This window comes from Nipponia nippon, unplaced genomic scaffold, assembly GCF_047370975.1.
Source record: "Nipponia nippon isolate SJK-2023a ecotype South Korea unplaced genomic scaffold, ASM4737097v1 scaffold_1, whole genome shotgun sequence".
In the NCBI taxonomy this organism is placed as follows: domain Eukaryota; kingdom Metazoa; phylum Chordata; class Aves; order Pelecaniformes; family Threskiornithidae; genus Nipponia; species Nipponia nippon.
Window position 1 is genome coordinate 145587488 of NW_028262290.1, and position 25994 is coordinate 145613481.

General features: G+C 38.2%; 1 protein-coding gene across 9 annotated transcripts in view; it reads left to right on the plus strand.

The window, feature by feature from the left end:
- Positions 1–21678, plus strand: part of CACNB2 (calcium voltage-gated channel auxiliary subunit beta 2) — a 259039-nt gene extending 237361 nt beyond the window's left edge. For 5 of the 9 annotated variants that reach the window (XM_087776158.1, XM_087776174.1, XM_087776204.1 and 2 more), the window contains 4 exons: positions 12623–12774; positions 13514–13609; positions 14940–15125; positions 19859–21678. In XM_087776158.1, coding sequence (XP_087632284.1) covers positions 12623–12774; positions 13514–13609; positions 14940–15125; positions 19859–20350 — 926 coding nt within the window. In that variant the 3' untranslated portion in view covers positions 20351–21678. The remainder of the gene's footprint in view (positions 1–12622; positions 12775–13513; positions 13610–14939; positions 15126–19858) is intronic. The other 4 variants (XM_087776163.1, XM_087776184.1, XM_009465808.2 and 1 more) reach the window with 1 other exon arrangement.
- The last annotated feature ends 4316 nt before the right edge of the window (positions 21679–25994 follow it).

Genomic DNA, 25994 nt, shown 5'->3' on the forward strand with positions numbered 1-25994 from the left:
GCTACTAGGTCATTTTAATTGAAGTTAGGGCAAAAATTAATTTTATCTATGTTAAAATATTCTCAAAACTGTGGATTTGTAGAAGCTGTAATGCTCACATACTTCTAAAAATCTAGCAGGGTTTTGAAATTTGGTAGTGAATTGAACGGTATTTCAGTTACATGTTTCTGGGCATTTTTTATGAAAATAATGAGAAAACTTGACCAAATTATTAGAAGCTGCCGTTAACACATTCCAAGCTTTGCATCTGAATTGCTTAAAGACTCAGCTCTCCCTGGGCAGGGTCCAACAATGATGCTGAGCAGAACCTGTCCCCAGCAGATTGGATTGGGGCAGCCAAACAGAACTAAGGCGGGCAGGTGCTCATCTTTCAGCTTTCAATCCCTACTTTGCTGTGCAGCATGGAGTATGGAGTAAAAAGTTGTTTATTTTAAAGATGTTCAGCTGGAGGAGCAGGTAGCTGGGCTAAGGGAGAAAGGCAAGTAGTGAAAATCCATTATGGAAAAGGTTGGAATTACGGAGTAGGAGCTGGGACAGTTGAACCCACTGGTGAAGTACCTTCACAGTCTGTGCTCCAGACATGGGGTAAACCATGGGAGGACAAAAACCAGCCAGGAAGGAAGTCAGGGACGGAAACGGTGTGGTAGCAGTGGGTTGGGAGGAAAACAGATAGGATAAAACAACCTGGAGTCAGAAAAGGGAACTGCTTTTGTAAGGCGATGGGAAAACCCTTGTGCGAGGTCAAAAGAAAGAAAATACAAGGAGTGTTACAGCCTGTTCCCTTGCTTTCCTGCAATGTACCTCAAGGTAGAAGTAGAGTCAGAATCGGAAAATATCATTGTAGCCTGCTGGTAAGTGGCCTCTTCTAGCAGTGGCTCACAAAGAAGATGACAACATACCACTGCTGTGAGTACTTAGTTGGCTCAAGTAGCAGAGGTGAGTGGCAATATCACACCATATAGTGGAATTTTTATTTTCTGTTTCTGTGATGAATTTGCTATAAGTCAACAAAAAATGCTATTAAAAGAATATTATTAGGTTTACGAACTCAAGCTGTGCAAAATAAAGGTTAGGAAGTAATAGTAAGAAGGTTAACTGTGCAGCTTCTTAGTACCTTTTAGGTTATGTTTGCTGTGATTCAGTCTTTGGTTATGTTTGCAGACTACTTTTCCACCAGTCCTCTGCCTCAGTTTTTTTGAAAAATGTACAAACTAATGGTGGGGAATTGGAATTGCTCAGTGAATTGCTGTTTTGCTTGCTATGAAACTTGTACAATGCATGAGGCAAGAAACTTCAGGAAGGCAAATTAAGTTCTCTAAAAGCACAACAGGGCATTTTCAATTTAAGTCTGGGGGGAGCAGGACAGGAAATAGTGATTTGACCAAAAATTTTTGTGGCAGTAAATCAATCAGTTTTAACAGGAAAGATTTCTTGGATCCAAGACTGAATTCCTGATCATAAGGAGGAAATTCCTTCATTACCCATCTTCTGCCCTCCAAGGAGTTCATATCGCAGTAATTAAAACACACCTTTGGGATGTAGGACATGCAGAATCAAGCTTCTGCTTTATCTGGTTCAGAACAGGGATCTGAATTTCAGTCTTAAGCTTATTGAGCACTGGTCTATCTGTTGGTTCAGCAGATGTTGATTCTCTGTTGAAAAAAAGGGATAGCCCCAGTGGGAGAGGGGGGGTCTGCTGCCTACGACCCGATAGCCTGTAAGCTACAGCACTGCAGCATGATGTGCCATGAGGCTCTCTTCTGAATCCCAGCAGCCTGCACACCTCACCCAGGACCAACAAGTATCCTTTTGGCACCATTGAGGGCTCCGTGCCAGAGATGGCACCTTGTAAAGCTCACCAAGGTAGTGCAGAGCACACCATGCCTGCAGCGTGGTGACTGCTGGTGCCTGGAGCCAGGGTCGGTGTCAGTGGAGGATGGAGGCACAGAGGGAAGGAACATCCCCTTGCTCCCCTTCCTGCCGGGCCCCTCCGCGCTGCCTCCCACCCTGCCGCCACCAGTCCTGGCTCACTGCGTCAGAGGTGAGGTGCAGTGCTGAGGCATGGAAAGGGAGACTCTTTTTACCAAATTAACTGAAGAGCCCAATGCAATAGTGGATTTTGCTGCCTCTGACAGAGAATTCCTGTATAGTATTGGACTAGTTCTTGACAGGCTTTATAAAAATGGCTATTTTCTTCCCAGTGTTTTCTGCATGCCTCAAGCATGATTTGTAGAAGTACTGAGTATTGTGGCGAAAACTGAGATTCAGGCTTTGAACCTGTCAGACAATAATGTATGTCATCAAAATCAGCATGTTGCATGGTAATGCACTGATTTGGAAAATGCAGACAGAAACCAGGCAGTACTTTATGGATTACTGGAGCTACTGTTGAGTACCTTGAGAAATGCCAGCCTTATGGCTCCTCAATTCCCAGAAGTCCTCTTATTTTAAGCTCTCTTCTTTGCAGACATTTAACTGTGGAGCTATTCTTTTCATTTCCAGCCTAGCTCAAAGAATTTTTCCCTTCTCTCAGACCAGTACTGATATGTACTGACAGTACAGAGCAGCATCAGGAATGTCCTGAGTCTTAGTACTGACTTCTAAAATAAGGTTCAAGCTTATGCTCCATTCCCCAGAAATCAGGATTTCCTGTAGGATGGTTTCCATTTTTCTAGTTTGAATGTAATTTTTCCTATGGTAATTACTCTGAAGGATCAGGCAGTACATTTCTGAAGTCGAACCCCCCCCAAATTAGTGATAACTTGTGATTATTCTTTGTGATTCAGTTTTCTATCTGGAAAATATAAATAACTTCAGCTTCTCAGCTAACTGTGATGTTTCAAAGTGAAAATTCATTTTATTGCATCAATGAAATTCCACTACAGCAAGTTCCATAAAATAGCCCACAAATAATTTATTCATTCTGTTTTCAGAGAAAGATTAGAACAATGTGCTCTAAATGAGATGCGAAACATGTATTTGACAATGAAGAGGAAGCGATTCAATAGCTGCTTATCAGTTGACAATGTATGAAGTTGTGCACTGATTGAGACAGCAGCCCTACAGAAACAACTTTATTATATGTTCCTGAGCATGCTGTCTTATAATACAGACCACAAAAAGTTTGATTTAAGAGAGCTATCTTGGCATTTCCTGATTCATTAGTATTAGCTTTGCAGCCAAATAATACTCTCTTCTAATACAAGTTTCAGTCATAGATAAATCATTGACTCGGGACTCAGGTTACCTTAATTCTTTTCTAGTATCTGCTGCAGGTCTTCTGAGGGGTCCTGGGAACCAAGTTCTTTCTCTACCTACATTTTCCCATGTATGAAATAAGAATATTAAGGTCTTTTCTCCAGATCGCTGCCAAAAAAAAAAAAAAAAAAAAGATAATTTCAGCAAACACTCAATTTGTGCCTTTTTTTTTTTTTTTTGGTCCAGACTATCTACAACGACTTAGTTCTGATCCAGATATTTAAAAATGGTATTTATTTCAATAATATTTGATCTTGTTAGTGAAAAACAGGGTTAGTTTTGTTTTGTTTTGCTCTGAGTGAGTCTTCTGGCTGCACAGCTGTGGGACATGGGGGAGATGAGTTGCTGTCTGTCTCTCTCCTCCTTGAACAGTCAGTGGCGTGTGGACTGAAACCCGTCTGTTTATTTCCACATGTGGTAGCATTTAAAAACAGCTTTTTATTATAGCATATATAGCTCCCCAGAACCGCTGTATGTTAATCCAAATGCCTCTCCCTTTGCAGGTTCAATGGGAAGCTATTCCTTTACTCACCCACGTTTGTGTAGTGGTACCTCATGCAGCTAGACAGTCAAGTGACTGATTTATGCCTCAGTTACGCTCACATTTGTGAGCAGCAGTTGTAACTGCAGCCGAGAAGGCTATTTCTTAGACTTTTGAAAATATATTGTTGATTTTTATGTAAGTATTATTTTAAGAAGTGGCCCTTGTTCTATCAGGTTAATATAGTACAAAGGTAATGTGTTTGATATATTAATACAAAATATTTTTTTCTGGGAAATAAATGAACCTCTTTTTGAGAACAACTCTTACCTTATCACCCAATGTAGGTTTGCAGTATTGTGCATATTGTTCATAATTGTGCATAGCACAGTAAAAAGTTCAGTGAGTGCCGTTATTTGGAACTGATTTAATAGGTAAGCCAGAATTAATTTCAAGGAGGCATAGACAAAAAATGTGATAATCAGGAGTAGGAATTGGCATGAGGAATTGGTTTACAGGCTTATAGGGAAGTCTCAATGGGCTTAATGCTACACACACCTATCGACTGAAAGTTTGCTTCTGTAAAGGAATCAGTTAAAAATAGACTTGGGATTTCACTCGTTGGAAGCCAATGCTACCACTGAATATTTATCATTCACTGAGTATTCTAGTGTAAAATTAATGTATCCAAGAATTTTATAAAAATAGTATCTGGCTCGTAAAGATTTAGGAGGACAATACAGTCTTATTTCTCTCCTATATGAAAGCTTGTTTTGTTTATAAAGAGACATGTTTGCTTGTCAATACTGTTATGTGTTTAATAGGTGAAATGCTAGAACTAAATTTAAGGAAAGTACAATTGATTCATTTATTTAAAAGCCTAGAAGAAATCTGTAATTTTGAAAAGACTTTTCTCTCCAAGAAGGTACAGAACATGGTTAAATCTCATTCACCTGAAAAATCAGTCCCAATTGGCTTAATTAGATTTCTATATGTGCACATGCCATTTGCAGAAACTGCTGAACCAGCTCTCTGCTTTTGCTGCATTTCTTTGTCAAAAGGACCCAAACCTTTTTCTTGTTGTTTCTGTGTATGTTACACTTGTTATAACCTTACCTCATGCTGTATGCTTTGTACAAGAACCTGATTGTCTTGGCTTTTTCCATTCTTTGCTTCATTAATGCTCTCCCTTTCCAGATGTTTTGGGTATGTATACAAGCTTGCAAATTACTTTTCCTGCTGTTTTGTGTTCAGTGCTTTATTGTACCTCACAGAACCACCGTGTGTTTCTCGCAACTGGCTCACTGACAGACAAAAGCCAATCCTGTACTGTGTTGCTAAGTGTTTCTTTTAGAAAATCTTGCTGGTTTTCCTTATTTATTTTCAAGTAATTCTAAAAATAAAGTTGAGATTGACAAGTAAATGCTAAAGATTAGGTTTTCCACTGCAAATTTCTAAGGTGCGTGCACCTAATCTGCATATTCTAACACAGATATATGAATGTTGATGTACACTATGTCATCATGTGTATGGTAGATTGATTGCAGTCAAATGGCTGCGAATCTTTTTATTTGCTTTGTATGTGAATATGCAGTAACTTTTTAGGAATCACATGCGCCCAATTTGCATGTGCAATTGAGTGCCTGCCTTTAGAAAGTTGTCTCTAGAAAATGTATAGAGCTCCCATTTACATCATTAGGTTGATATCCCAGAGTTTTGTTTTCTGAAAATGAAACATAAATGCTTGAAGAAATAATAGTGGATTATGAGTGCAAATTTCAGCCTTGTATTTTTATTTTCTTGATATCTGTGTAGAAAGCCAGTTGAATGCTTGAAACAGTGGTAACTATTATATATATATATATATATATATACACACATCATATATATATGATAATGTTATTATGCATTCTCTGTGTTTGGTAATTTAATGACTGTTGTATATAAGTTTCAAGTAAATGCTTCCCTGACTGTAAATTAAAAATAAACTTAAAAGAGTGCTAGCTAAGCCTCATAAAAATCCTTCCCTACTTACAGAGGCCATGGAACAGGAATGCAAAATTGGGATTTGACCAAGAGTGTATTTCCATTCCAAAGTCTCAAGGATCTAACATAGTTCAAAGAGAAGAACAAAGGTGTTCAATGTGTTATGGAAAAATCCTGATTGTCCCTTTATAATTTATCTTCAAGATAGCTGGGACAGATGTCCAGAACTCTCACTTGCAGGCATTAAATCCTCAGATATGATAAAGTAATCTGCTAAACCTGAGGCTGCCTTGAACCAGAATGCCGCCAAGAGCTTTTGGGTTATCGTGAGGATGTGGCTGCACATCTTTTTACACACAGATGGGGAAAGAGTGGCATGAAGATCCTGAACCTGTTATAATTTATCAGCCTCACATATCCCAAAATGCTCTTCTATCCTGCTGGCCCAGCTTTGCTTTTGTTAACATCTAAGGTCAGAGTCTCTCTAATGAATTCTCCAGGTAGCTCTGCATTAGAAGTTTGGTACTAACTTTCCAATATTCCAACTTACGAATACTTTTTTGATACTGTATTAGCAAAGTATTTTAATGAAACTTCCTGAGTGCTTCCAAAGGACATAAGGAGAAAAAAGAAAATAATTCTTGATTTCTGTAAATTAGAGATAGCTCTCAGCAACATGTCACTATATTGTGTCGTGGTACTGCACTGAAATGGATATGATTTATAACTATCTTGAAAAAAAACATGTGCTAGAGACAAAGCAATATAGCAATGTGTTAGAACAATTTTTTAAGGTCACAGGTATCTGTATAATCACTAAGATACCTGGATAGGTGAATTAAATATTTTTAGCAAGTTAGCTGTTTGCTTAAGAATACAATTTTCTTCCCTTAAAATTATTCACACCTGTAGGGTGAATTGATCCAGTATTTTTTCCTTCTCCTAGGCTCATGGAACTGCTAAAAGTTGCTGTCTGTGTTCATTTTATCCAAGACTAAGGGTTTCGGTTGTTCAACCAGAGTGCGAAGAAGCCTGGGTTCATTTCTGTTCTCTGCTAACAGAGGCATGAACTCATAATTTTCATCGCCATGACAGGGCTGTGATCACCTTTATGATGGTTATCAGTTGGTCCTGCTGAGTCTTATGCACTTTGCATAATAATTAAACTTTCCCTGGAGAAAGAACTGGAATCCATGTGTTTTGCCTCCCACTCTAAGCATCAGGCTATAGAGTCAGCATCTCTCCCACTCACTGAATATGCAAATGTTTTGCAAGTGGCACACCATCAGCAGAAGGGGTTGAATAGCCAACGATGGCGTGGTTCCACATCGTATCTGTGAGAAAGGTTGAGCATTTTATATTTGTTCTGATAAAACAACAAACCTAGGGAACACTTACTTAGTGTCTATGTATGGACCAGAGCTGTAAAAGCCTATAGGACTCTGCTGAGTAATGAGGCATGGTGCAGAAATACCTGAGTTAGTGCCAGCTTGACGTGATGATATCCATTATGAACTAAGCAGAGACACTTGCTTGGTCCCCTGGGCAAAATAAATGTTAGACTGCTTCTTTGCCCAGTCTTACTATCCCAATTACTCGCTAACAGGAGTGTAGGGGAGCTTAATGAAGGATGCAGCGCTATGCTGCTGCATGGCACCTTCTGGTTTTATATTTTCACATAACTACATTATTGCATTTCAGGAGCTGTTAGTCCATTATAAATAGGTCTTGGTTATGTTGAGGTTTCCAAACATCACATTTTATCTGTAAATACCACTTGGACGTGTGTGCACATTCCAGGCCACCTGAATTCCATCTAAACTGAGCCTCAGCAGGCAGAAAGAGGAAAACCCTGTTTTCCCGCAGCACCTCACCCCACAGCTCCCCTTCAGCGGAGCCCAAATGTGAGTGCCAGGTGGAGCAGCAGACATGCTCCTCTCCTTTCTTCTGCCTTATCGCTCGCAGGAGCCCCATCTGTTAGGCAGGAGTAACACATACAGCCACTTTCCCTGGAAAATATTGTCATCCTCCCACTCCCACCCTCCCCTCTTTATGTAACAAGCTAGCGGCTAAGGGATTTGATTGAGACCAGGGAAATGTAAGTATATTCACAAAACTACGTTTATGATAGAAATTTGATTAAAACACCTGTAATCTGGATATCTTCTGGCCCATTGCCCAAGGACTAAGCTAGAGCATTTATTCCCTCTTGCTTATATTCCTCTCCAAGACTTTTTCCTTCTTAGCTGGGTATGCTGGAGGGGGGACACAGAAGCTTCTGCTCTGCAGCGTTGCCACTGGTGCGGGGTGGGACACCTAATCCTGCCTGGAGACCACGAGGCTGAACCTCCCTGGCTGGGGAAGGGATGGAGCCAGCTGTCCCCTGTCCAGCATGACCCCACTGTTAGCTCCCAGCCTACCCAGAGTAACCTTGGTGCTTGAGGGGAGGAAAGGGTAAGATGAGAAGAAAGAGGCCAAGTACTTGCGTACATGTGGGGTTTCTTACTGGCTTGTTCCGGACTGCTCACACACCATGCAGCTTTCTGGATCACCCTCGGTAGCATCTTGATCTCTCCACTTTGTATACAGCCAGCACAGCATCTAATGTAGCCTGGGATAGCCTGCTGTGGCCAAGTACCTGCATTCTGGTTAGTAATACCTAATGTAGACACTTCGGTGATTTTGCCCACAGTATAAGCATGTATATACACACACACACTCACAAATTAAAATTTAAAATTTGAATTCTGTCAGTCAAGCTCATGATTTACTTCTTAATCAAGAGGTGTGTGGGCATGACTCAATAGTTATCACTTCCTTTTTGTTTTTCTTTTTTCAGTTTCTTGGATTTCAGATATGACCTTTATTTGTTTCTCAGCTTTTTTTTTTTTTTGATGCAATACTTTCTATGGGCTTTTAAGGCACTGGGGATTTATAGCACGTTTTTTTCTTTTGCCTTTGTTTTGGAATTTCTAAGGCTGCTTTAAACTTCTCATTTCCTTAATTATGTTCATGGAATTTAGTGATTAATTATTTTCAAGTAAGTATGCTTATATAAAAAATTTAGCATAAGAAAAATCATGGCTACTGATGTCTGTTCTTCTTAATTTATAAAATTATTTGAAAACCATTTGTGCAAGGTGTTGCTAGTCATTTTTACATGACATGCATTGGCATAGGTATGTTCTTTTCATGCTATACATCTGTAATATCAGGAGCTCTGTTTAGAAAAAGAGAACACTTTGTCTCTGTGGCTGTTGCAGTCCAAGTAATAATTTACAAATCTGTTTCTATGAACAAAACACTGCTACTGATACCAAAGAGAAGTAGACAAAGTCAAATTGAATACGATATTAAAGTCATACTGTATTCAGTTGACAGTATGTGAACTTCACTGTTCCTGCTGAAGTTCAAAATCTCTTTGCTGTGTATAAGCAATAATATAATAATATAATTTTGTAGTTTCTAATTTGACCTTCACAGGCCAGAAGAATGACCATTTTGCATCGCATCCCTGTCACAAAACTGCCATATCATCAGGGTCTTCCTAAAACATAGTGCTGATGTAGCCACTGCTCTGTAAAGTTGGGTGTCCCAGTGACTCCTGGCTGCTATGAATGCTTTCTGACCAGGTTTGAAACAGGGTTGTGTTTCTCTAACTGTGCAGAGTAGAGAATATTCTTTTACCATGGCATTGTAGAATTGACCCTAAATTTCACCATAGTTCATCTTGTTTCTAGTGAATTGACAGAGGCAATGCAGTGTTGCTGTGTCTTTGCCTTTACTTTAGGTGAGGTTATTGTAACTGTTACAGATTTTTGCTTGAAATTGACTTGTAAGGTCCAATTGGTGTAAAGAATATTTGTCTGCTCCATAATGGGATAAGCCATTTACTTGTGCTCTCATTGCACTGAATTGCTGTTCATTTCAGGGTACAGTAGGAATATTTGGAATTAATATACGGCAGTAAGTTTAAATGTGCAATATTCAAAGTTGGCTGGGAGATGTGTACTTCTTTTCCTTCGAGCTGACCCCTTATTGTATGGAATAAGTAGTTGAATGCTCCTGTCATTTAAAATATGTTCCCTTTCTGATTACCACGGAGGCCACATCAAATAGGTTGTAAGGGCCACTTTAAAATTTGATAGTTTATTTCTGGTTTTGAGTGTTGTAGCTGGGCTGACAGTATTTCATGATGATTGTCACAGTAGATCTAATTATGTTTATGCCTCTCATTATGATTGGCAAATATAATTTATTGGAGTTAATTGTTATAGTCTCACTGTTATGCCTCTCCAGTACATCAGAAGGGACGTTATTATACATAGATGATATTCATGGAGGTGGGAAGGTTGCTAAGCTCTTACTGTGCTGCTTTGAAGATACCACACTGTCCTTGTTCTCAGCTCTGTATTTTAACTGCCAGTGACATTTGTGTTACTATCCCCACATAACATTCAAGGTTCTTTGCTTAGTTTAGTCAAAAGTCTGAAAGAAAATTTATGTTGAGTGTCTTGTTGGGAAAGAATCTTCACAGGTATGGAATTTGGTTTTTGAGAGACGTTACTAAATAAAGATGAAAACCAAAGCTGCAGCAGTCGATAAAGCCTTTGTCATCTAATAAGAGAAGTTACTATTAGTTAAGTAATTGCAACAATCTTATGTGTAGTAAAAAGTTAGAATACAAGGAAGATTTCAAGCAAAATGCAGGCTTTTCCAGAAGCTGAAGAAGTACTCTAAGGGACAGGAGATCAGGACGTCTTTGGCAATCTCTGTGGCATTTTTTCCATCCATTCATGACTGGAGAGGTAGAGGCACAACATATTAGTTCATCAATCATGCAGTGTAGTTCCTTGAACTTTTCTCGTATACCCAAATTAAGAAAAATAAATACTGAGATACTTTTTAGTTGATGGAAAAGATATCTCTTCATCTTCGGACTCAGGTGGAAACTATTGGTTCATAGGACCATAGTTTCCTGCAGTTATTGCCCTGGGTATGTTTCGCAACAGAAGACAGCCTGAGGCATGCTCTGCCCTGGCAAAGGGTTGTCTCAAAAGGCATAGTAGGAAATCTAGTTCACAGAGATGTGTTCTATACTGGCAGAAAAGTGCTTCCAGCAGTGTAGCAAATACTGCTTCCCCAGAATTATGATACACTGGCAAAAAGACAGTTTGCTGGTTATAAATTGTCTTGAACAAGAGTTTTTGGCAGTCTGGAATAGTCTTAAAATGATACCTAAACTGATATTGTTATACTGACTGAAGTGTTGAGCCTGGTTTGAAATTGCAGGAAAGCAATCCAAACTCATCATCAGAACAGTATGACAAATTATGTCTGATATGTTTATTCTAGTTGTCATTTGCACTTAAATTAGGGATACGCTATTGGCTATCTTCTACTAAATCACTGAGACAATGGTGTTCAGTCATTCCAACAATATCTCTATGTAACGAAGGTGCATAAAATGTAATTGTGAGTGTACCAAGAACCATCAGAAGTTCTGTCTTCAAAAATGTGGTCCTAATTCAGACAACAGCTGAGCCACAGTGCTTTTATCGACAAGCAGGAAGGCACGCACTGATGCTTTCCATACCAGCACACCATGCACATCTCACAATGTTCTTTGCTGTAAAAGACTGATTGGCATGTACTCAGCCAAAATTGGAGATAACTAGAAACAGATGGAGGTGATCTCCAATAGATCCAAAACAACGTCAACCTCCTCCAACAGAGAGCATCATATATAGATGATGGCCATTTAGGATGTTACTTCATTTATAAAATGATCATAGTAGTCACCTATTGATTTGGAACCGAAAGACTTTGAGCTAAATGCAGACTAGCTAGGATGCTTTACTCTCTCTTGGAAATTTTGCAACCTTATCATGGTACCTAATGTATTCAGTTGCTATTCTAAGATAACAAAAATCAATCTCTTCTCACACCTCTTGAAAGAGACCATTCACTATAGAAAAATCTCTAGCCAGATCAGGTTATGTTTTCAAGCAAATGTAGTGCATGTGCCAGCATAATAGACAAAATGCTGATAGTGTAATTTCAAGAAAGTCTCTAATAAATAAGGTTTTGGTACCTCTTGTTGACATGTAAGTTTCCGTTGGTTATCTTCTAATATTTACTTTGACTGGGCTAGGTATCTAATCTAGTTTTTGTTCATGGAGTGTGCACAACCTTTAAAGGGGAACCTGTATGAATTACAATCTTGTCTGGCTCTATAACTTTCTTTATAGACTTGAACAAATCACCCAACTTCTGTAATTTCTCTGTGAAGTCAGCCTATAGCAAGATTTGAGCCGGAGAATGTGATTTCATTTCAAGGATGATTTTGATGTTATAAAATGTAGTTTTGTTTCATTTGGGAATGGCAACAGTTTCTACATCACTTCTGAAAGCAGACGCAGTCCATGTGTCTTAGAGAGGTTTGTCCTGGAAACTGCTGCCAATCAGACAGGGTGCTGAGGAGCTGGGAGCATGGGTTACCAGAAGACAAGATGATTTTTTCGGGGAAAATCACCTTTCCAGAACTCCTATGCGGAGGATACCATATCATTATTTGGATTATTGAATTATGTTTTTTAAAAAGTGTTTTACACATAGTAAGCAAATTTTTAATACGGGATATTATCCCAATCCTGGGATTGCAGGAAGCGGTGGAGGTGAGAGAGGCAAGCAATGCTGCCTGCAAGGGCAACAAACCAGGGGCAAAATGCTCTCGTTAACATTGCATTCATTTCCCTAGCGTGCCGGGGACGTGCATGGCTAACAACAACTGCCAGCCTGAGGAGGAGCAACACATCAGTCTACCACGTTTTTACATTCCTTGAAACTAATTGCCTTTTAATATTTTCATAACACTAATTTTCTACTTATCTGCAGCTGAAGTTCAAAGTGAAATTGAACGGATTTTTGAATTAGCAAGGACACTGCAGTTGGTAGTGCTTGATGCTGACACCATTAACCACCCAGCTCAACTAAGCAAAACCTCTCTGGCTCCCATTATAGTATACGTAAAGATTTCTTCTCCTAAGGTAAATATTTTACTGATATTCATGCTGTTTCAGTCTTTTCCTTTTTTTTTTTTTTTTTCTTTTTTTTGGTCTTAAATGCAGATAATCAGGTGTCCTCATGAAAGTTCAGTTATATATTGTTATTGCTTCCCTTTGGATGGTGAAATATTATTAATCAAAAAAGTATATTGGCTCTGGTGTTACCAAAACCCATTTTGGAAAAGATGCTGTAGCTCCAATGTTTTTTTTAAAATTGGGATTGTGCTTTTAGTGTTAATCATGTAAGTAATGCTAACAGCTTGTTAAATCAAAATAATGCAGAAATGAAAGAAAGATTTTCACGTAATGAATATCGGACTGATTGGTAAACTTCAACATCTGCTGGTAATGTACTCTTTCATTCTGTGGAAAAACCTGCACAGACCTTGTGAAGAGGCATTTGAAAGAGAAGAAAGAATTATGGGAAGAGAACTCAGGAGAGCAATTAAAGGATTTCGACTTAGAAACAAACAAAACCAGAAGCAGCAGAGGAAAATAAGAGGGGAACTTTTTAGTGCTTGTAACAGGAAAGGAGATGTTGGGAAGTAAATGGAAATTAGCTTGTTCTGGATGTATACGGTATGGGAAATGCTGCTAAAGCCAGCAAATGAAGAATTTGATCTGCTCAAGTGGGCAGTTAAAAATGTAAACATTTTAAGTGGTTATATATGTACATTAGGTCCGAACCTGCTCACTTTTATTAATGTCTTCTTTTTCACAGGTTTTACAGAGGTTAATAAAATCTCGAGGGAAATCTCAGGCCAAACACCTTAATGTTCAGATGGTGGCAGCTGATAAACTGGCACAGTGTCCTCCCGTGAGTTACTGTTAATTTATGTCTCGCCTTTGAAAGGTGCCTTTCTTTTCAAGCACGAGGTTAATTACGTAATTTCTGGGAATGTTTGCCCTCTTCTGGCCATATTTCACTATTGCTTTTTTGCAGAACACCTCCTGAGGTCTCTGGGCTCTACACAGGGGTTCAGAGAAAAACAGTTCTAGTCACAAGCAGTTATTAGAAAGCATGCTGACTACATTCAGTGCTCAAACAAGCTGAGCATTTGTTTTACTTGATAATTCTTTTGGGGTTATTGGTCTAAAAATGAACCCTCTTAGTGACTGTGCTTTGTCTCTGAGAGTTTAGGGTAAGGCCGGTAGTTTGGGTAGCTCCCCTTGGGCATATGTCACCACAGCCCATCACTGCTGGCATTCTTGGTCAGAGTTTTGGCAAAGAGCTGTGGGGTACTGTGTAGCTGAGAGCTCTGCAGTTCTTCTGTTGATGTGGACAGAAGCAAATTCTCTCAACTTCCACCTATAGAGATGATGAGACCCTAGCTGTGTTTTAAACATGGCAAGCATTATTACCTGCATACTCAACTGTCAAGAGCATGGGTAAGAGACCAGAAGATGAAGATTCAGCTCAGGTGCAGATATGGGAATTTGCTATAGTTACAGAGCTGAGTGAGGGGGATGTTTTCATCATTTAAGTTCAAGCATCTCAGTTAAGAGACTAGTCTCCTTAGGTCCCCAAGAAGTCAATGATGAATGCTAGAGACTGGCATAGGCTCTCAAAGCTGCCTTTGGGAGGACTTCTGTCTCCCTGACCAGGAAGGGAATGGAGGAAACTTGCCTCCTAACTTTAGATACCTAAAATTAGACTGTGTGACTAATCTCTTACCTAATATTTGTACAACACTTGGAAACTGGATGATCTGTGTTACTTGTGTTCCTTACTGTTATTAGTTATTAGTCTTAGTTTGTCTTAGTTTTCTCTTATTCTAGATATGGGGAGTGAATCCCTTTTCTTGCCATTCCCTTTTGTTCCATTAGCTAAAAACTTCAATATTTAACCTTTCTTTCTGGGCATTCGAGTTTTAAGATGTGTTCAAGCTGCCTCTTCCTATCTTCATTGACCATTTGTGCATTACTAAGTGGAAGTCATGAGGACTTCCTTTAGCAAGTGTAACATTAGTGCTAGTTATGATTGCTGTCTTTTGTATCAATTGCATTAAAAAAAAAAGGTGAAATATATTAACACAAGTATTAGAAATGTGGTTTATTTTTGATGAATGGAAAGTGTGGTCATTCATGTCTCTAGCTGATCTCTCTTTAGCTGGTGGTTATTCTCACTAAAACCTTTCCTTTATCAGGAAATGTTCGATGTAATTCTTGATGAGAACCAGCTTGAAGATGCTTGTGAGCACCTTGCTGACTATCTGGAAGCCTACTGGAAGGCCACACATCCACCTAGCAGCAATCCTCCTAACCAGCTTCTCACTCGCACACTTGCAACAGCCACTCTTCCTATTAGCCCAGGTCCAAATATTAATTTACAGGTACAGTTTTTATGCCATCTCTTCTTTTTTTTCTATCAACTTCTTCCTCTTCCAAAACGCAGTGGTAGTCTGATACTAGAATATGCTGAATATGTCTTACCATTGTTGATAGAGTAAGAGCTTTTTCAGTAGACACTCACCCATTTTCAGTATAAAAGGCAAATACAGGCACATTATTGTTATTGCTATTGTGTTCACAGTAGCATGTGTTTGCATATTGACTAGGGGGCTGGTTTTGATTCCAAGGACTAAGCCAGCCTGACTGAAAACATATGGTGATGTGAAGTGGAATACTTAAGATTTCATTGTGCCCAGGACACCACTGTGCCAGTAATATATGTACCAGCCACAAGCATTTTTATAGCTGGCCATATGTAATCCAATCAGAGGAATAAAACTGGGTTAATACTATGCACGCTGCAGCCTCTGGTAACTCTCTGACTGACGAGCACAGTATTGCTAATAGGCAAATCCCAGCCCCAGAGGCCCTGCATGACAAATTGGGTTATGTACAGAGCAGATCCACAAATGTTGGAGGGAATCTGTTCCTATCTTCCCACAGGCTATAGAGTTGTAGAGGTTGAAAATGACTGACTGTATTAGTGAAGTCTCAAGGTCAAAGTGGGCCTTCCAGTGTTTCCTTTGTTCTTTTAGTCATTGGCCATTGCTGTGAAAAGTACATACTTCCTTTAAGCCAAACTCTTGCATAAAACCCGAGTCCCGCTGCACATTGTGCAGAAAGACCTTGAGGGGCAGTATGTTCTGAACAGTGAGGGTACTGTCTAGTGAGCTGGGAAAAACAGGCTTTATTCCCACCTCCGCACTGACCTGCCTGGTGACTTTGGGCATATTTTGTCCTCTCTTTTCTCCTTCAGCTTTTGCTTTGTATAATTGTATTAAGGTTTTCAGCATAAGGAGATCCTCTCCTTTGTATATGTGTTGCATGGCATGAAATGAGGTCGTTAAAGATGCTACTTCATTACAAATAGTGAGTGACGCCTTGAGGCTGAGAAGATCACAGTGTTGGTTAAAATACATCTGTCCCAGCTCAAATAATGACTTACTACATCTAAATTTCCACCTAAGGTCCATATAGGCCCATAAGTTATATACCTACGTTAAAATTAATAACTTTGGCTAAGAAAAAGATCTCCTTTTAGAAAATCAAAGAAAAAAATGTATCTGCACCCAAATTAAAATGCCAAAAAATTGCTTTTTGCTTTTATCGTCTTGCAAAACAATTTTTTGTGTCAAAGAATTTATTTCCCATTAGAAGACCACAGACTTGACAGGTTTGTTCTTTACCAGGAAAAAATGCTTCAGCCACCTTGCAGGGTATCTCCTTCTCTTGCTTTCAAAAGCAGTTGCAGGAAAAAAGACTGTAAGCTATAGCTCATTTCTGCCTTTTTTTCTGTCCTCAGAGCTGAAACACCCTGAAAAAATTGTGAGCTGGAAGAATTTCTGAGTATGAGATTCAGTATTGTTGTGTGCAGACTTGCTAGATAAACTTCCTTTGCTTTGTAGATGGGTTTATTATTTTGCTCAAGATTTTTTTATGCCTTTTGGGTGTGGATTTATAATTCACTTACTCATTTTATTAACCACATTCTCTGAAGGAACTATATGGAGTTTTAATAACACGTTTCTGAATGTTGTGCTCTTTCCTTACAAATTAACAGATTTTTATTTTAAGAACTAAAAATGAGAATGTATTTGCAGTTTCACAGTTTGTTTGTAGGTCTACTAATCCAAAAGTGCGAAGCAGTGGGGGTCCCTTATGGAACATAGAACTTTTACATTCCTTTTGTTTCATTTTCCTATGATACATTTTCAGCTGACATCTCAAACCTGAGCCTGTCACGGTCTTGAAATAGAGTGGGTTTATTTTCTAATCACGGTGGCTGAACCCGTTCTCTCAATACTGTTAAGACTATTTGGAGAATTTATAGTCTATGTCTGTGCTGTTTTTGTGGACGGCTCTGCAGAGAAAAACCATGCCACCAGCCATTTGGCCTGAAGGGCCTACTCCACACTGCAAAGCATTTGAGTCATTCTCCCCTGGGTGCAATGCAGCACCCCTTTGCCATGAGACATAATTGGTTTTTGTGGTTTTTCAATCCCGGGTGAACATTGTAATGAGAGACTTGTGTTGCTAGCTGCCAGAGTGGTATTTTTATAGCATGATGCTGACTGTGTGCATTGCATAGCACGAGGTGCTTGAAGGTGTGAGGCCTCCCAGGACTGTTTGAAATGAAGTTGGTGAAGACCATGCACCTTCTGTCTATCTGATGGAGAGCTTTGAAGCAAACTGTCCTGACAACTCTTCTCAGGTTTCCTCTTGTGGGGCAGTAGTTGGCTAATTCCAAAAAGAAGACTGGACCAACCTCACACACGTAAGGTGCAGGCGATTAGGGACCAGTGGATGGAAATAGGGAGCAAGCAAGGGAGCAAATCGACTCAGTGGACACAGACTTCTCTCTCCTCTTTCAACACTGCTTAAACTTCTTTCCAAGAACCCCTACTTCTTTGGAATTACAACCTGAATAATGAAATGGACTTATCTCTAACCTTCTCCATTATAGGCAAAAAAATGGTGTGAGATTGGGCCATAAAATTCCTGCACTGTGGATTCTAATCCAAATCAGAGCCCTAATTTGGTTATGAATCACAAAGCCAGACCCTAATGCAGATTCAAACATTACTTGCTCCGTGTCACTGTGATATTTAGGGAAAGTTACTGTCAATGAATTTGCCCATAAATCCCAATAGCCCTAACATTATTCTGAAATTGCAGGTATTGGTTCTAAATTTATTCACTGTGGTCCTCACACGTACTTGGCATAGCAGAGAAGATGCATCTGAACTTGTAAAAGTAGCATTCTGTTCAAAGCAGGTTCAAATTTTGCATTTGTTCTCAAACCACAGCAATGTCAGATTTTATTAGTCACGATTATATATATAGGTACATACATATTTGGCATTTGACCATATGACAATTAAAGAGTTTCACATGTGTACCCAGTTTATGTGCCTTAGAAACAGTCATGGTTGTGAACTAATAAAAATGTGTTTACACATCCGAAGCAGGCATTGCTTTAAACTCTTTAGCTTTTCACTTGATTTCATTTATAATTCACCTCAGTTAAGTCATTTCTGTTCACCTGGAACACATCTATTCATATTTACAATCCTTACATTCCTTTTCTGGCAAATCTGAATCATCTTGAGATTCATAAAAACAAGAACAAAAAAGAAATTCGACCACTGTTTCTGTTACCTTGTTCTCATCTATACCATTTGTTTCAAATTAGGAACACATGGAGCAATGCAGCTAGTCCCTGGGGAGTTTACAGAACAAAATGTTGTCTTAGAAAACGAAGATTTGTCAAATTTATCAAATTACTGATTTGAAATATGTTGCTTTTTATAAGTTTCTGATAAAGTACAGATTCATTCCTGTCCAATTTCCTGTCATTTTACTTTTTGGGTTGCTAGGAAACCCACCTGCCAGTATCTGTGGCTGAAGGACAAAATTTCCTCCTTCTCCTAGCTCTTTCCCACAAAATAGAGAGACAGAAAGAAGATACATCCGTGAGCTGCCCTGGAGGCAATCCTTATTTTTAGACAATTCTGAACATAGGAGGGCAAGCTTTAGTCTAAACTTTGGTAAATTCAGAACAGTCTCACAAACAAATGCCTGTATAACTCTGCTAAAACCTACTTTAATTTTGTGCCAGTAGAGATGATTTTGTCTTGATGTTCTCCACCTCATGTGAGAAGGATAATTCAATTTCACCATAAACTATTTCTTAAAATTTTGCAATTAAGCTTGAAAAGTCCTTGGCTGTGGTTTGGGAATAAAAGCAGGTTAATGTAATGAAGCCCCCAAATGAGTTAAATAATGCCACTTGTTCGTTTTGCAGTGATTTCAAAGCATTATGCTGGTGAAGAGTAGGTTTGTTACTACCTTGTAATTTTTATTTCAGTCTTTTAATAGTAGTGGTGTGTTAGAAAATTCTATAGGTCATAATATCGCTCTCCTCCTGCTTTTCTTGGCAAGGGTCTGTATTCTTGAGCTCTTAAAATTATGAGGTCAAAGTTTAATTTTTCATTACCATGAAGAAATGGAATTATTGCTGAGAAAAACAAAAGGTCAGTGATACTATTAGTATCATAATACAAACTTTATTCATACCAGATTCAATTGCATTTTTTTTCTTAAAAAAAAAAAAAAAAACAAAAAGCTACTCTAAAAGAGCCAAGGTTTTGTACTTTGGTTCTCTGCTGGAATCCACCTCCTCAGCCCTCTAAAATCACTTTCCCATAGTGGCTGTTTCCAAGCAGGTATCTGTAAACTCTCAACTGATACCTGCCCTCTCCTGGCATGATATGTCCTCTTTAATTTCTCTGCAGTTTGTCCTGCTTCTGCATGCTCTCTTTTTGTCTGGAGTGTGGTAGGCAATTATTGCTAAATGGAATAGTCAGAAACATCACAGGAGACGAGAAGGTGTCACAAGATAACTCTGAGGAGAGTGAAAGGAATTGTTTGTATTATAATACTGAATTTTCAGTAAAAGTTGAGTTCTAATGGTTTTTTTCTAGTTTAGATTCAAAGTGGATTGTTGTGTACTTAAATTTTATTGGTTTCATGGTACTTTCTAGTTGAATTTGATATTGGGGAAAGTTTTAAAATGTGTACTTCATGTACGTGAACTCACTGCCGGTTGTGATAGCAGGGATCTCAAGGAGACCAGAGGAATGACCATTCAGTCCCTGAACGCAGCGGTTCACAAATTGAAGAGGAAGCACGGGTTGAACCCATCAAGAAATCCCAGCATCGCTCTTCCTCGAGCCAACACCACAACCATCGCAGTGGTGTTAGAGGCCTTTCTAGGCAAGAAACTTTTGACTCAGAAACACAAGACAGCAGAGATTCAGCTTACGTGGAGCCAAAGGAGGACTACTCACATGAGCATGGTGACCACTATGATTCTCACAGGGATCACAATCATAGAGACGAGTCCCACGGGAGCAGTGATCACAGACATAGAGAATCAAGGCATCGCTCAAAGGAGAGGGACCGCGAGCAGGACCACAATGAATGCAACAAACAGCGTAGTCGTCATAAATCAAGGGACCAATATTGTGACAAGGATGGGGAAGTGATATCGAAAAAACGTAACGACGCAGGAGAATGGAACAGGGATGTTTACATCCGTCAGTAACTTTTGCCTCCGGCAGTCTTGTGTTTCTTTGAAGTCTTGTAACAATGCCCCCTGAAAATATCTTTGGGTTCTTCATTGCAGAACATATGGTATCCTTCTGTATGCTGATTTGTATTGCTGTTGCTTGCATAGCAATAGCATGAAATAGAATATTCATATACTTATTTTTTTTGGTTAGTGCTATATGAATTAGCGTAGTACAACTGCAGAGCTCCTGATGTTGTACTATGCCATTTTTCAAGCTGTTTTTTGGTAGCTGCCACTTGAACAATATCTGTTGCCATCAAGGTGTTGTTAGTGTTTTTTAAAAAAAGGTACATTTGATGTTTAATAACTTCCCGTGTATTCAGCAGGCCAGAATCAGCACATAAAAAATCTAAAACTTTTTGTCTGCTCTGATTTTTAATTTGGATGCACTTGATTTGCATATTGATTTAAGAGCCACTATCTGTTGCTTGTACCTCTGGTGAACTCCATTTGAAGACAGAATTCAGTCTTGCCTTACACACAGGGGATCATAAAGTCAAAATCTATTTTCTATGTACTGGTACTGTGTACTGTATATACAGTTTATAAATGTTATTTCTGCAGACACCTTCTTAGTATATAAGTTTGATCACACTGTTTTAGAGTCCTAATGCCAAGTCAGCAGATTTGCTTTTGAATTACTGGCAACTGGAACTAGCCTCATTTAGGAAATCTGTAACAGTGTTCAACCTAAATACTTTTTCTTCTGTAGCAGAAAGCTTATACTTATTGTAAATACGAATGAGTGCTTGAGATAAAGGGTCTAACTCATATACCTTATACTGTCCTTGCAAACCCAATTTTGCATTTTAAATTTATGGTAAAGATAACGAACTTACCACTATAAATTATTCTTCTCTGTACAGGTCACAAAATTGCAATGGACACGGCTTAATTTTTGTTCTATTGTCAGAATGATAGAGCACACATGACAGAGGTGTGTATGTGAGTGGGTGGGTGTGTATGTGCACGTTCGGCAGCAAAGCGTGAGAATCTACTGAAGAAAACAAAGGTTACTCAAAAGCCCAACAAGTCTGTTTCTTCATTCTGTCTATTAATTTAAAAATCAAAATTGCAGTCAGGGAATATGAGGGAGTTTACTGAGCCAGGTAATTGAGAAAGCATAAATCTGCTGGCTCTTTGTTGAGACTTCAGGAGAGTAAAAACAGGCAAATGTTACTGTGAGTGTTTCACTGGAAATGTAAAATCTTTGTGTTTTAGAGTATTTGTTTTAGTAAGAAAAGTTTACACAGCTTGTGGAGAGTTATTTTGTTGGAAAATAAATTTTTGTAGCTTCTCCACTTTTTCTACACTTGCCAATTCCTCTGCATTCCCACTTTGCAGCCAGCTCACTGCTTTTCCTTCACCTAAACTGTTGTGCTGCTGGTGAGAGCTTAGAAAAATGACTGTGACAAAATACTCTGTTACGAGCTTGCTAGAGAAAATGCAGTGAAATCAAAGGGAGTGAACACAGTTTGTTTTGCATTGAACACCTGTTGCACTGGTAAGTGGGGGGAAATTCACTATTATTTTTGACTACAGGTTCCATACCCTTGCCTGGTGTAAAAGCTGTTCTGCATCACATATAGTCTTTGTAGTAATTGTATGAATGAAATACTTTTTGTATTTCACTGTAAATAGCACATTATATAAAGACTGTAGTGGGATAATAATTAATTTAGCTGGAAGGTCTTTTTATTTATTATTTTAATTCTGGGAATATCAGCATTGCCTGATTTTGAATATCATTTTAGTGAAATGGATAAGATATATGGCAGGTGCGTATTTTCTCCAATCTCCTATTCCAGCATCCAAGCAATTCAGTTTAACTAACTCCCTTAAACATACTCTGTCCTCCCTCTCCCTCTTCTGCCCTGCTCCTTGATGCTTTGTATGCATTTTTTACAACAACGTAAGAGAGTGAAATTCTGCTGCCAGATATCTGGCCATTCCTCCCAGTGCTGCTGACTGTTGTGGTTATTCAAGGGTAGTATTTGGCTCAAAGCATGAACTGTGGGGAACACAAGGAAAAGGGTATTTTTCTAGAAATAAAATTCTCAGCATTTTTCTAAATGTTACTAAATGATTTTGTAGACAAAGGAAGCATAGGTAAGTAGATCTGTTGTATGACTAAATGGATATATGAGTATATGAACAGTGGCTTTTGATACGAGAGGATTTTCAGGGTATCAGTGGAAAACGACATTGAAAGACTTTGTTGTTTGAATCATATCAGATCACATGTAAATGGGAAGAGAAGTTATATTGACTTGCTCTATATAGCCTGGCTTTAGCTATTTTACCAGCTTCGGTAAATGCTGTTGCTCCCTACAACTGTTATATGATGGCTATGTCCTCCAAGAAATGATCTGTGGATTCCACTGAAATACCTTGAATTTTCTTTTTTTTTTTTTAATTTTGCTCCAGAGAGTGTTTATTTTCTACCTTTCTTAAAGTATTTTTTAAGGAATGTTTGGCAGAATTTCAAAGCACTGAGTAGTGTGTGAAAATCATGGAGTAGGTAGCCATGTATAGACAAATAAATGAGAAAGTAAAGAGCATAGTCTAAACCCTAGTATTTAAGTATGGCATATATATTGATTTATGGAGTATAAATATCACAAAAAAAGGCATGTCCCAATCCAACTAATGAGAGAATCATGTTTTATATAGTGCTGCTAATTATGTACAGACAACATACTAACACATGCATTTCTTAGGCAGTCTCACTCAGTAGGTTTGTATTAATTAGCCTTGCTAAGATACTTTCCTTCAGTTATTGTTTTAAGAGTGACAAATCATTTGTAATGTAAGCTTGTAATACACGTATTGCATAGTACCACCTGCCTGCTGAACACTAATTTGAAAAGCACTTTAGCAGAATCATTTCAATGAGAAGCTTTAAAACTACTCCAACTGGAGGACATATCAAAGGTGATTGTGATTAAATGTCTTTGCAAAGTTTTGCCCATAGAAAGTTTAATATTATTGTTTGCATTAGGATACTAATGAGTTCATATTTCTGTATCTGGTTTCAGGAGCTTTGAATCTGAGGAATGGTAGAGGTCCCAGTGAGCTCCAGAGTCTTCTTATGTATGTGTGGTACAAAACAACCTGTAAAATTTCTAATCAAATGAGCTAAAAAGATAATAAAACTAGTGAGACAGAAGGAAAGGGAGGAAGATAAAATAGTTAAGTGATACATAGGTCTTGTCAGCTCTCACTCTATATTTTTCTAAAGAATTTCAGTGCATGGAAGGAATGGGATGCATTTTAACATTTATGTGTATATATGTTAGCTGTTAACCTTATTTTTATATGTCTTTTCAAATGAATACACATCAGTGCTGTTGAGCAGCCCGAGTCTATCCTTTATCGGTTGTTTAGTGTCACACAGACATCATGGAGGAATGAATTCTCGAGGAGGGACTGGAAGGAGGTGAGAGTAACAGTCTCCAGACCTGTTAAGGGACAGGACAGTGGGGAAGAATAAGCAAACAGGTTTGTGCACAAAGGCAGCATTGGTAGGAGTTAAGAACTGAAAGAAACTATTTTTAAATCGATCCATAAATTACTGCCTAGAAATCAAAAAATTCTTCTAGAATACTTATGAATTCATACTTTGTGTCTGGCATCAGGAGTTCAGAATTTGAGGAGATTTCCACAATTTTTGCTTCTCAAGGTGTAAAATTAAATAGATAGTTTCTCCTAAGGATTTGGCCCTCATTAATGAAGGCCAGTATTAAAGCCACAATAAGTTTGAGTGGAGTAACTGTTTTCACAGAAATCTGTGAAACTCTTAACCTATAGCCCTTATTATAAAAGGAGGATAAGGAAATGAAATTCCACTCATCAAACCCTGAATAAAAGTAGAAACCTATTTTTACTTTTCCCTGCATATCTGGTTACTCATCCTATACATGCAGTTCCTGCCTGGGTGTAATACCCTGCCCCTTAATACTTACTGTCTTTTATGAATTTGTTAGAAATTATCATTTTTAAGCTCTGTTGTTTTGTAAAGACATGTTCACGTTCTGTGACACCTGCAGAGGTTTTAGTGTGGTCCATTATCATTCCCTTAGCTGGAACACAGTGAGGGGTCTGATTGATTGCTCTTAATCGGTGTCTGTCCAAAGTAAAAAGGTTAGTATAAACCACGTCCTGTGTTAGCTACTAAAGCCTCTTCAAGATTTATTTTGGTTTGTGGTTACATTTGACCTCTGATTGCTTTAGCACATCAGGCTGAAAACTATTTCCCAAATGCTTTTGACTTTAATTCTATTCCCTCCATGAAAATAAAGCACATCATGGCAAAAAACTTTATTACGTAGTCTAGGGGCAGAACAGAGAAATTATTTTTCAAAGTGTAATATAACATTTCTGGTGTACATTTACTTCTATTTATTACTTTATTGCAGACCTTTCACCAAAATTTTGGTTCTTCTAACATGTGTAAAATATGTGGCTGCCATTTTTATTACAAATGTTTTTAATCAAATGTTATTCAATCAAATTTATTGCTTGGCAATTTGTCTATAATTTATTTCGCCACTTTTATATAACAAACTGTTACGTATAAGCCTACAATAGCTTTATAGACAGTTTCTTTTTATAACTTACCACCCTAGAGATGTGTTCCTACGCAGCCCCAGAAAAGATTTATATCAGATATAATAGAGATTAAGCTGGTTCTTCTAACTCATCCGTGTTCTCCTTTCTTACTTTATTCTTACCACTTTTATCTATCATGCTTACCTACTCTGCAATGAATTCTAGCAGTACAAAATTGGATTTGCTCATAAATTTTTTAGTCGTGAACAATTAAACATAAAAAGAAGGTTCTTTATATTTTAAACTACTTACTCCAAAGTAATTTCTTGTTGATCACCAACCTATTTCTTACTAAAATATTCCCTTTTCCTTAAAAAGCATATGAAATCCTATGATCTAAAAATTGGTGGACTCCATGACATGAAACAGGAAAAAGCTGTATAATAATTTCATACTATACTAGGCTGCCTATTTTAATATCTTTATACTGACCAAGATGAATATTTAGATTTGGCACTATTACTATTTCTGGCACTATTACTATTTCTGCAAACAGAGAAAACTACTTTTCAGACTTTCTTAAAGACAGGATCTGATTGCATGCCTAATCTATTTTGTAGGGTTAATCTTTCATTACAATAACTTTTTTTAATTTAATATATATCTCATATAGTATATATATAAAAATATATATATTCAATTGTGCTTCAGCACCAAACACTGAAGCATAATGATTCAGTGTGTAAAGCACTCTTATCAGGAAAGTAATCTCATTATGTATTAAAAATATATATACACCATACATCAAAATTGTGACAGTGAGAAAGTATTCCTGCACTTCTAGTTAAAGTCACAGTAAGGTGGGAAAAGAAAAGAAAAAAAGAAGGGCATCCATCCAACTTTAGTCATCTAACTTAGCCAAGCCTGTAGTCAAAGGAAGGACGCTGGCTCCTTCAAGGGGTGATTGGGATCATCTTAATTGAGTTTCTGTTCTGAACTGCCTGATGGAGAAGTCTCTCCCTGGCTCCTGCTCCCCAATTACCAACAGAGAGAGGGCCCTACGGGA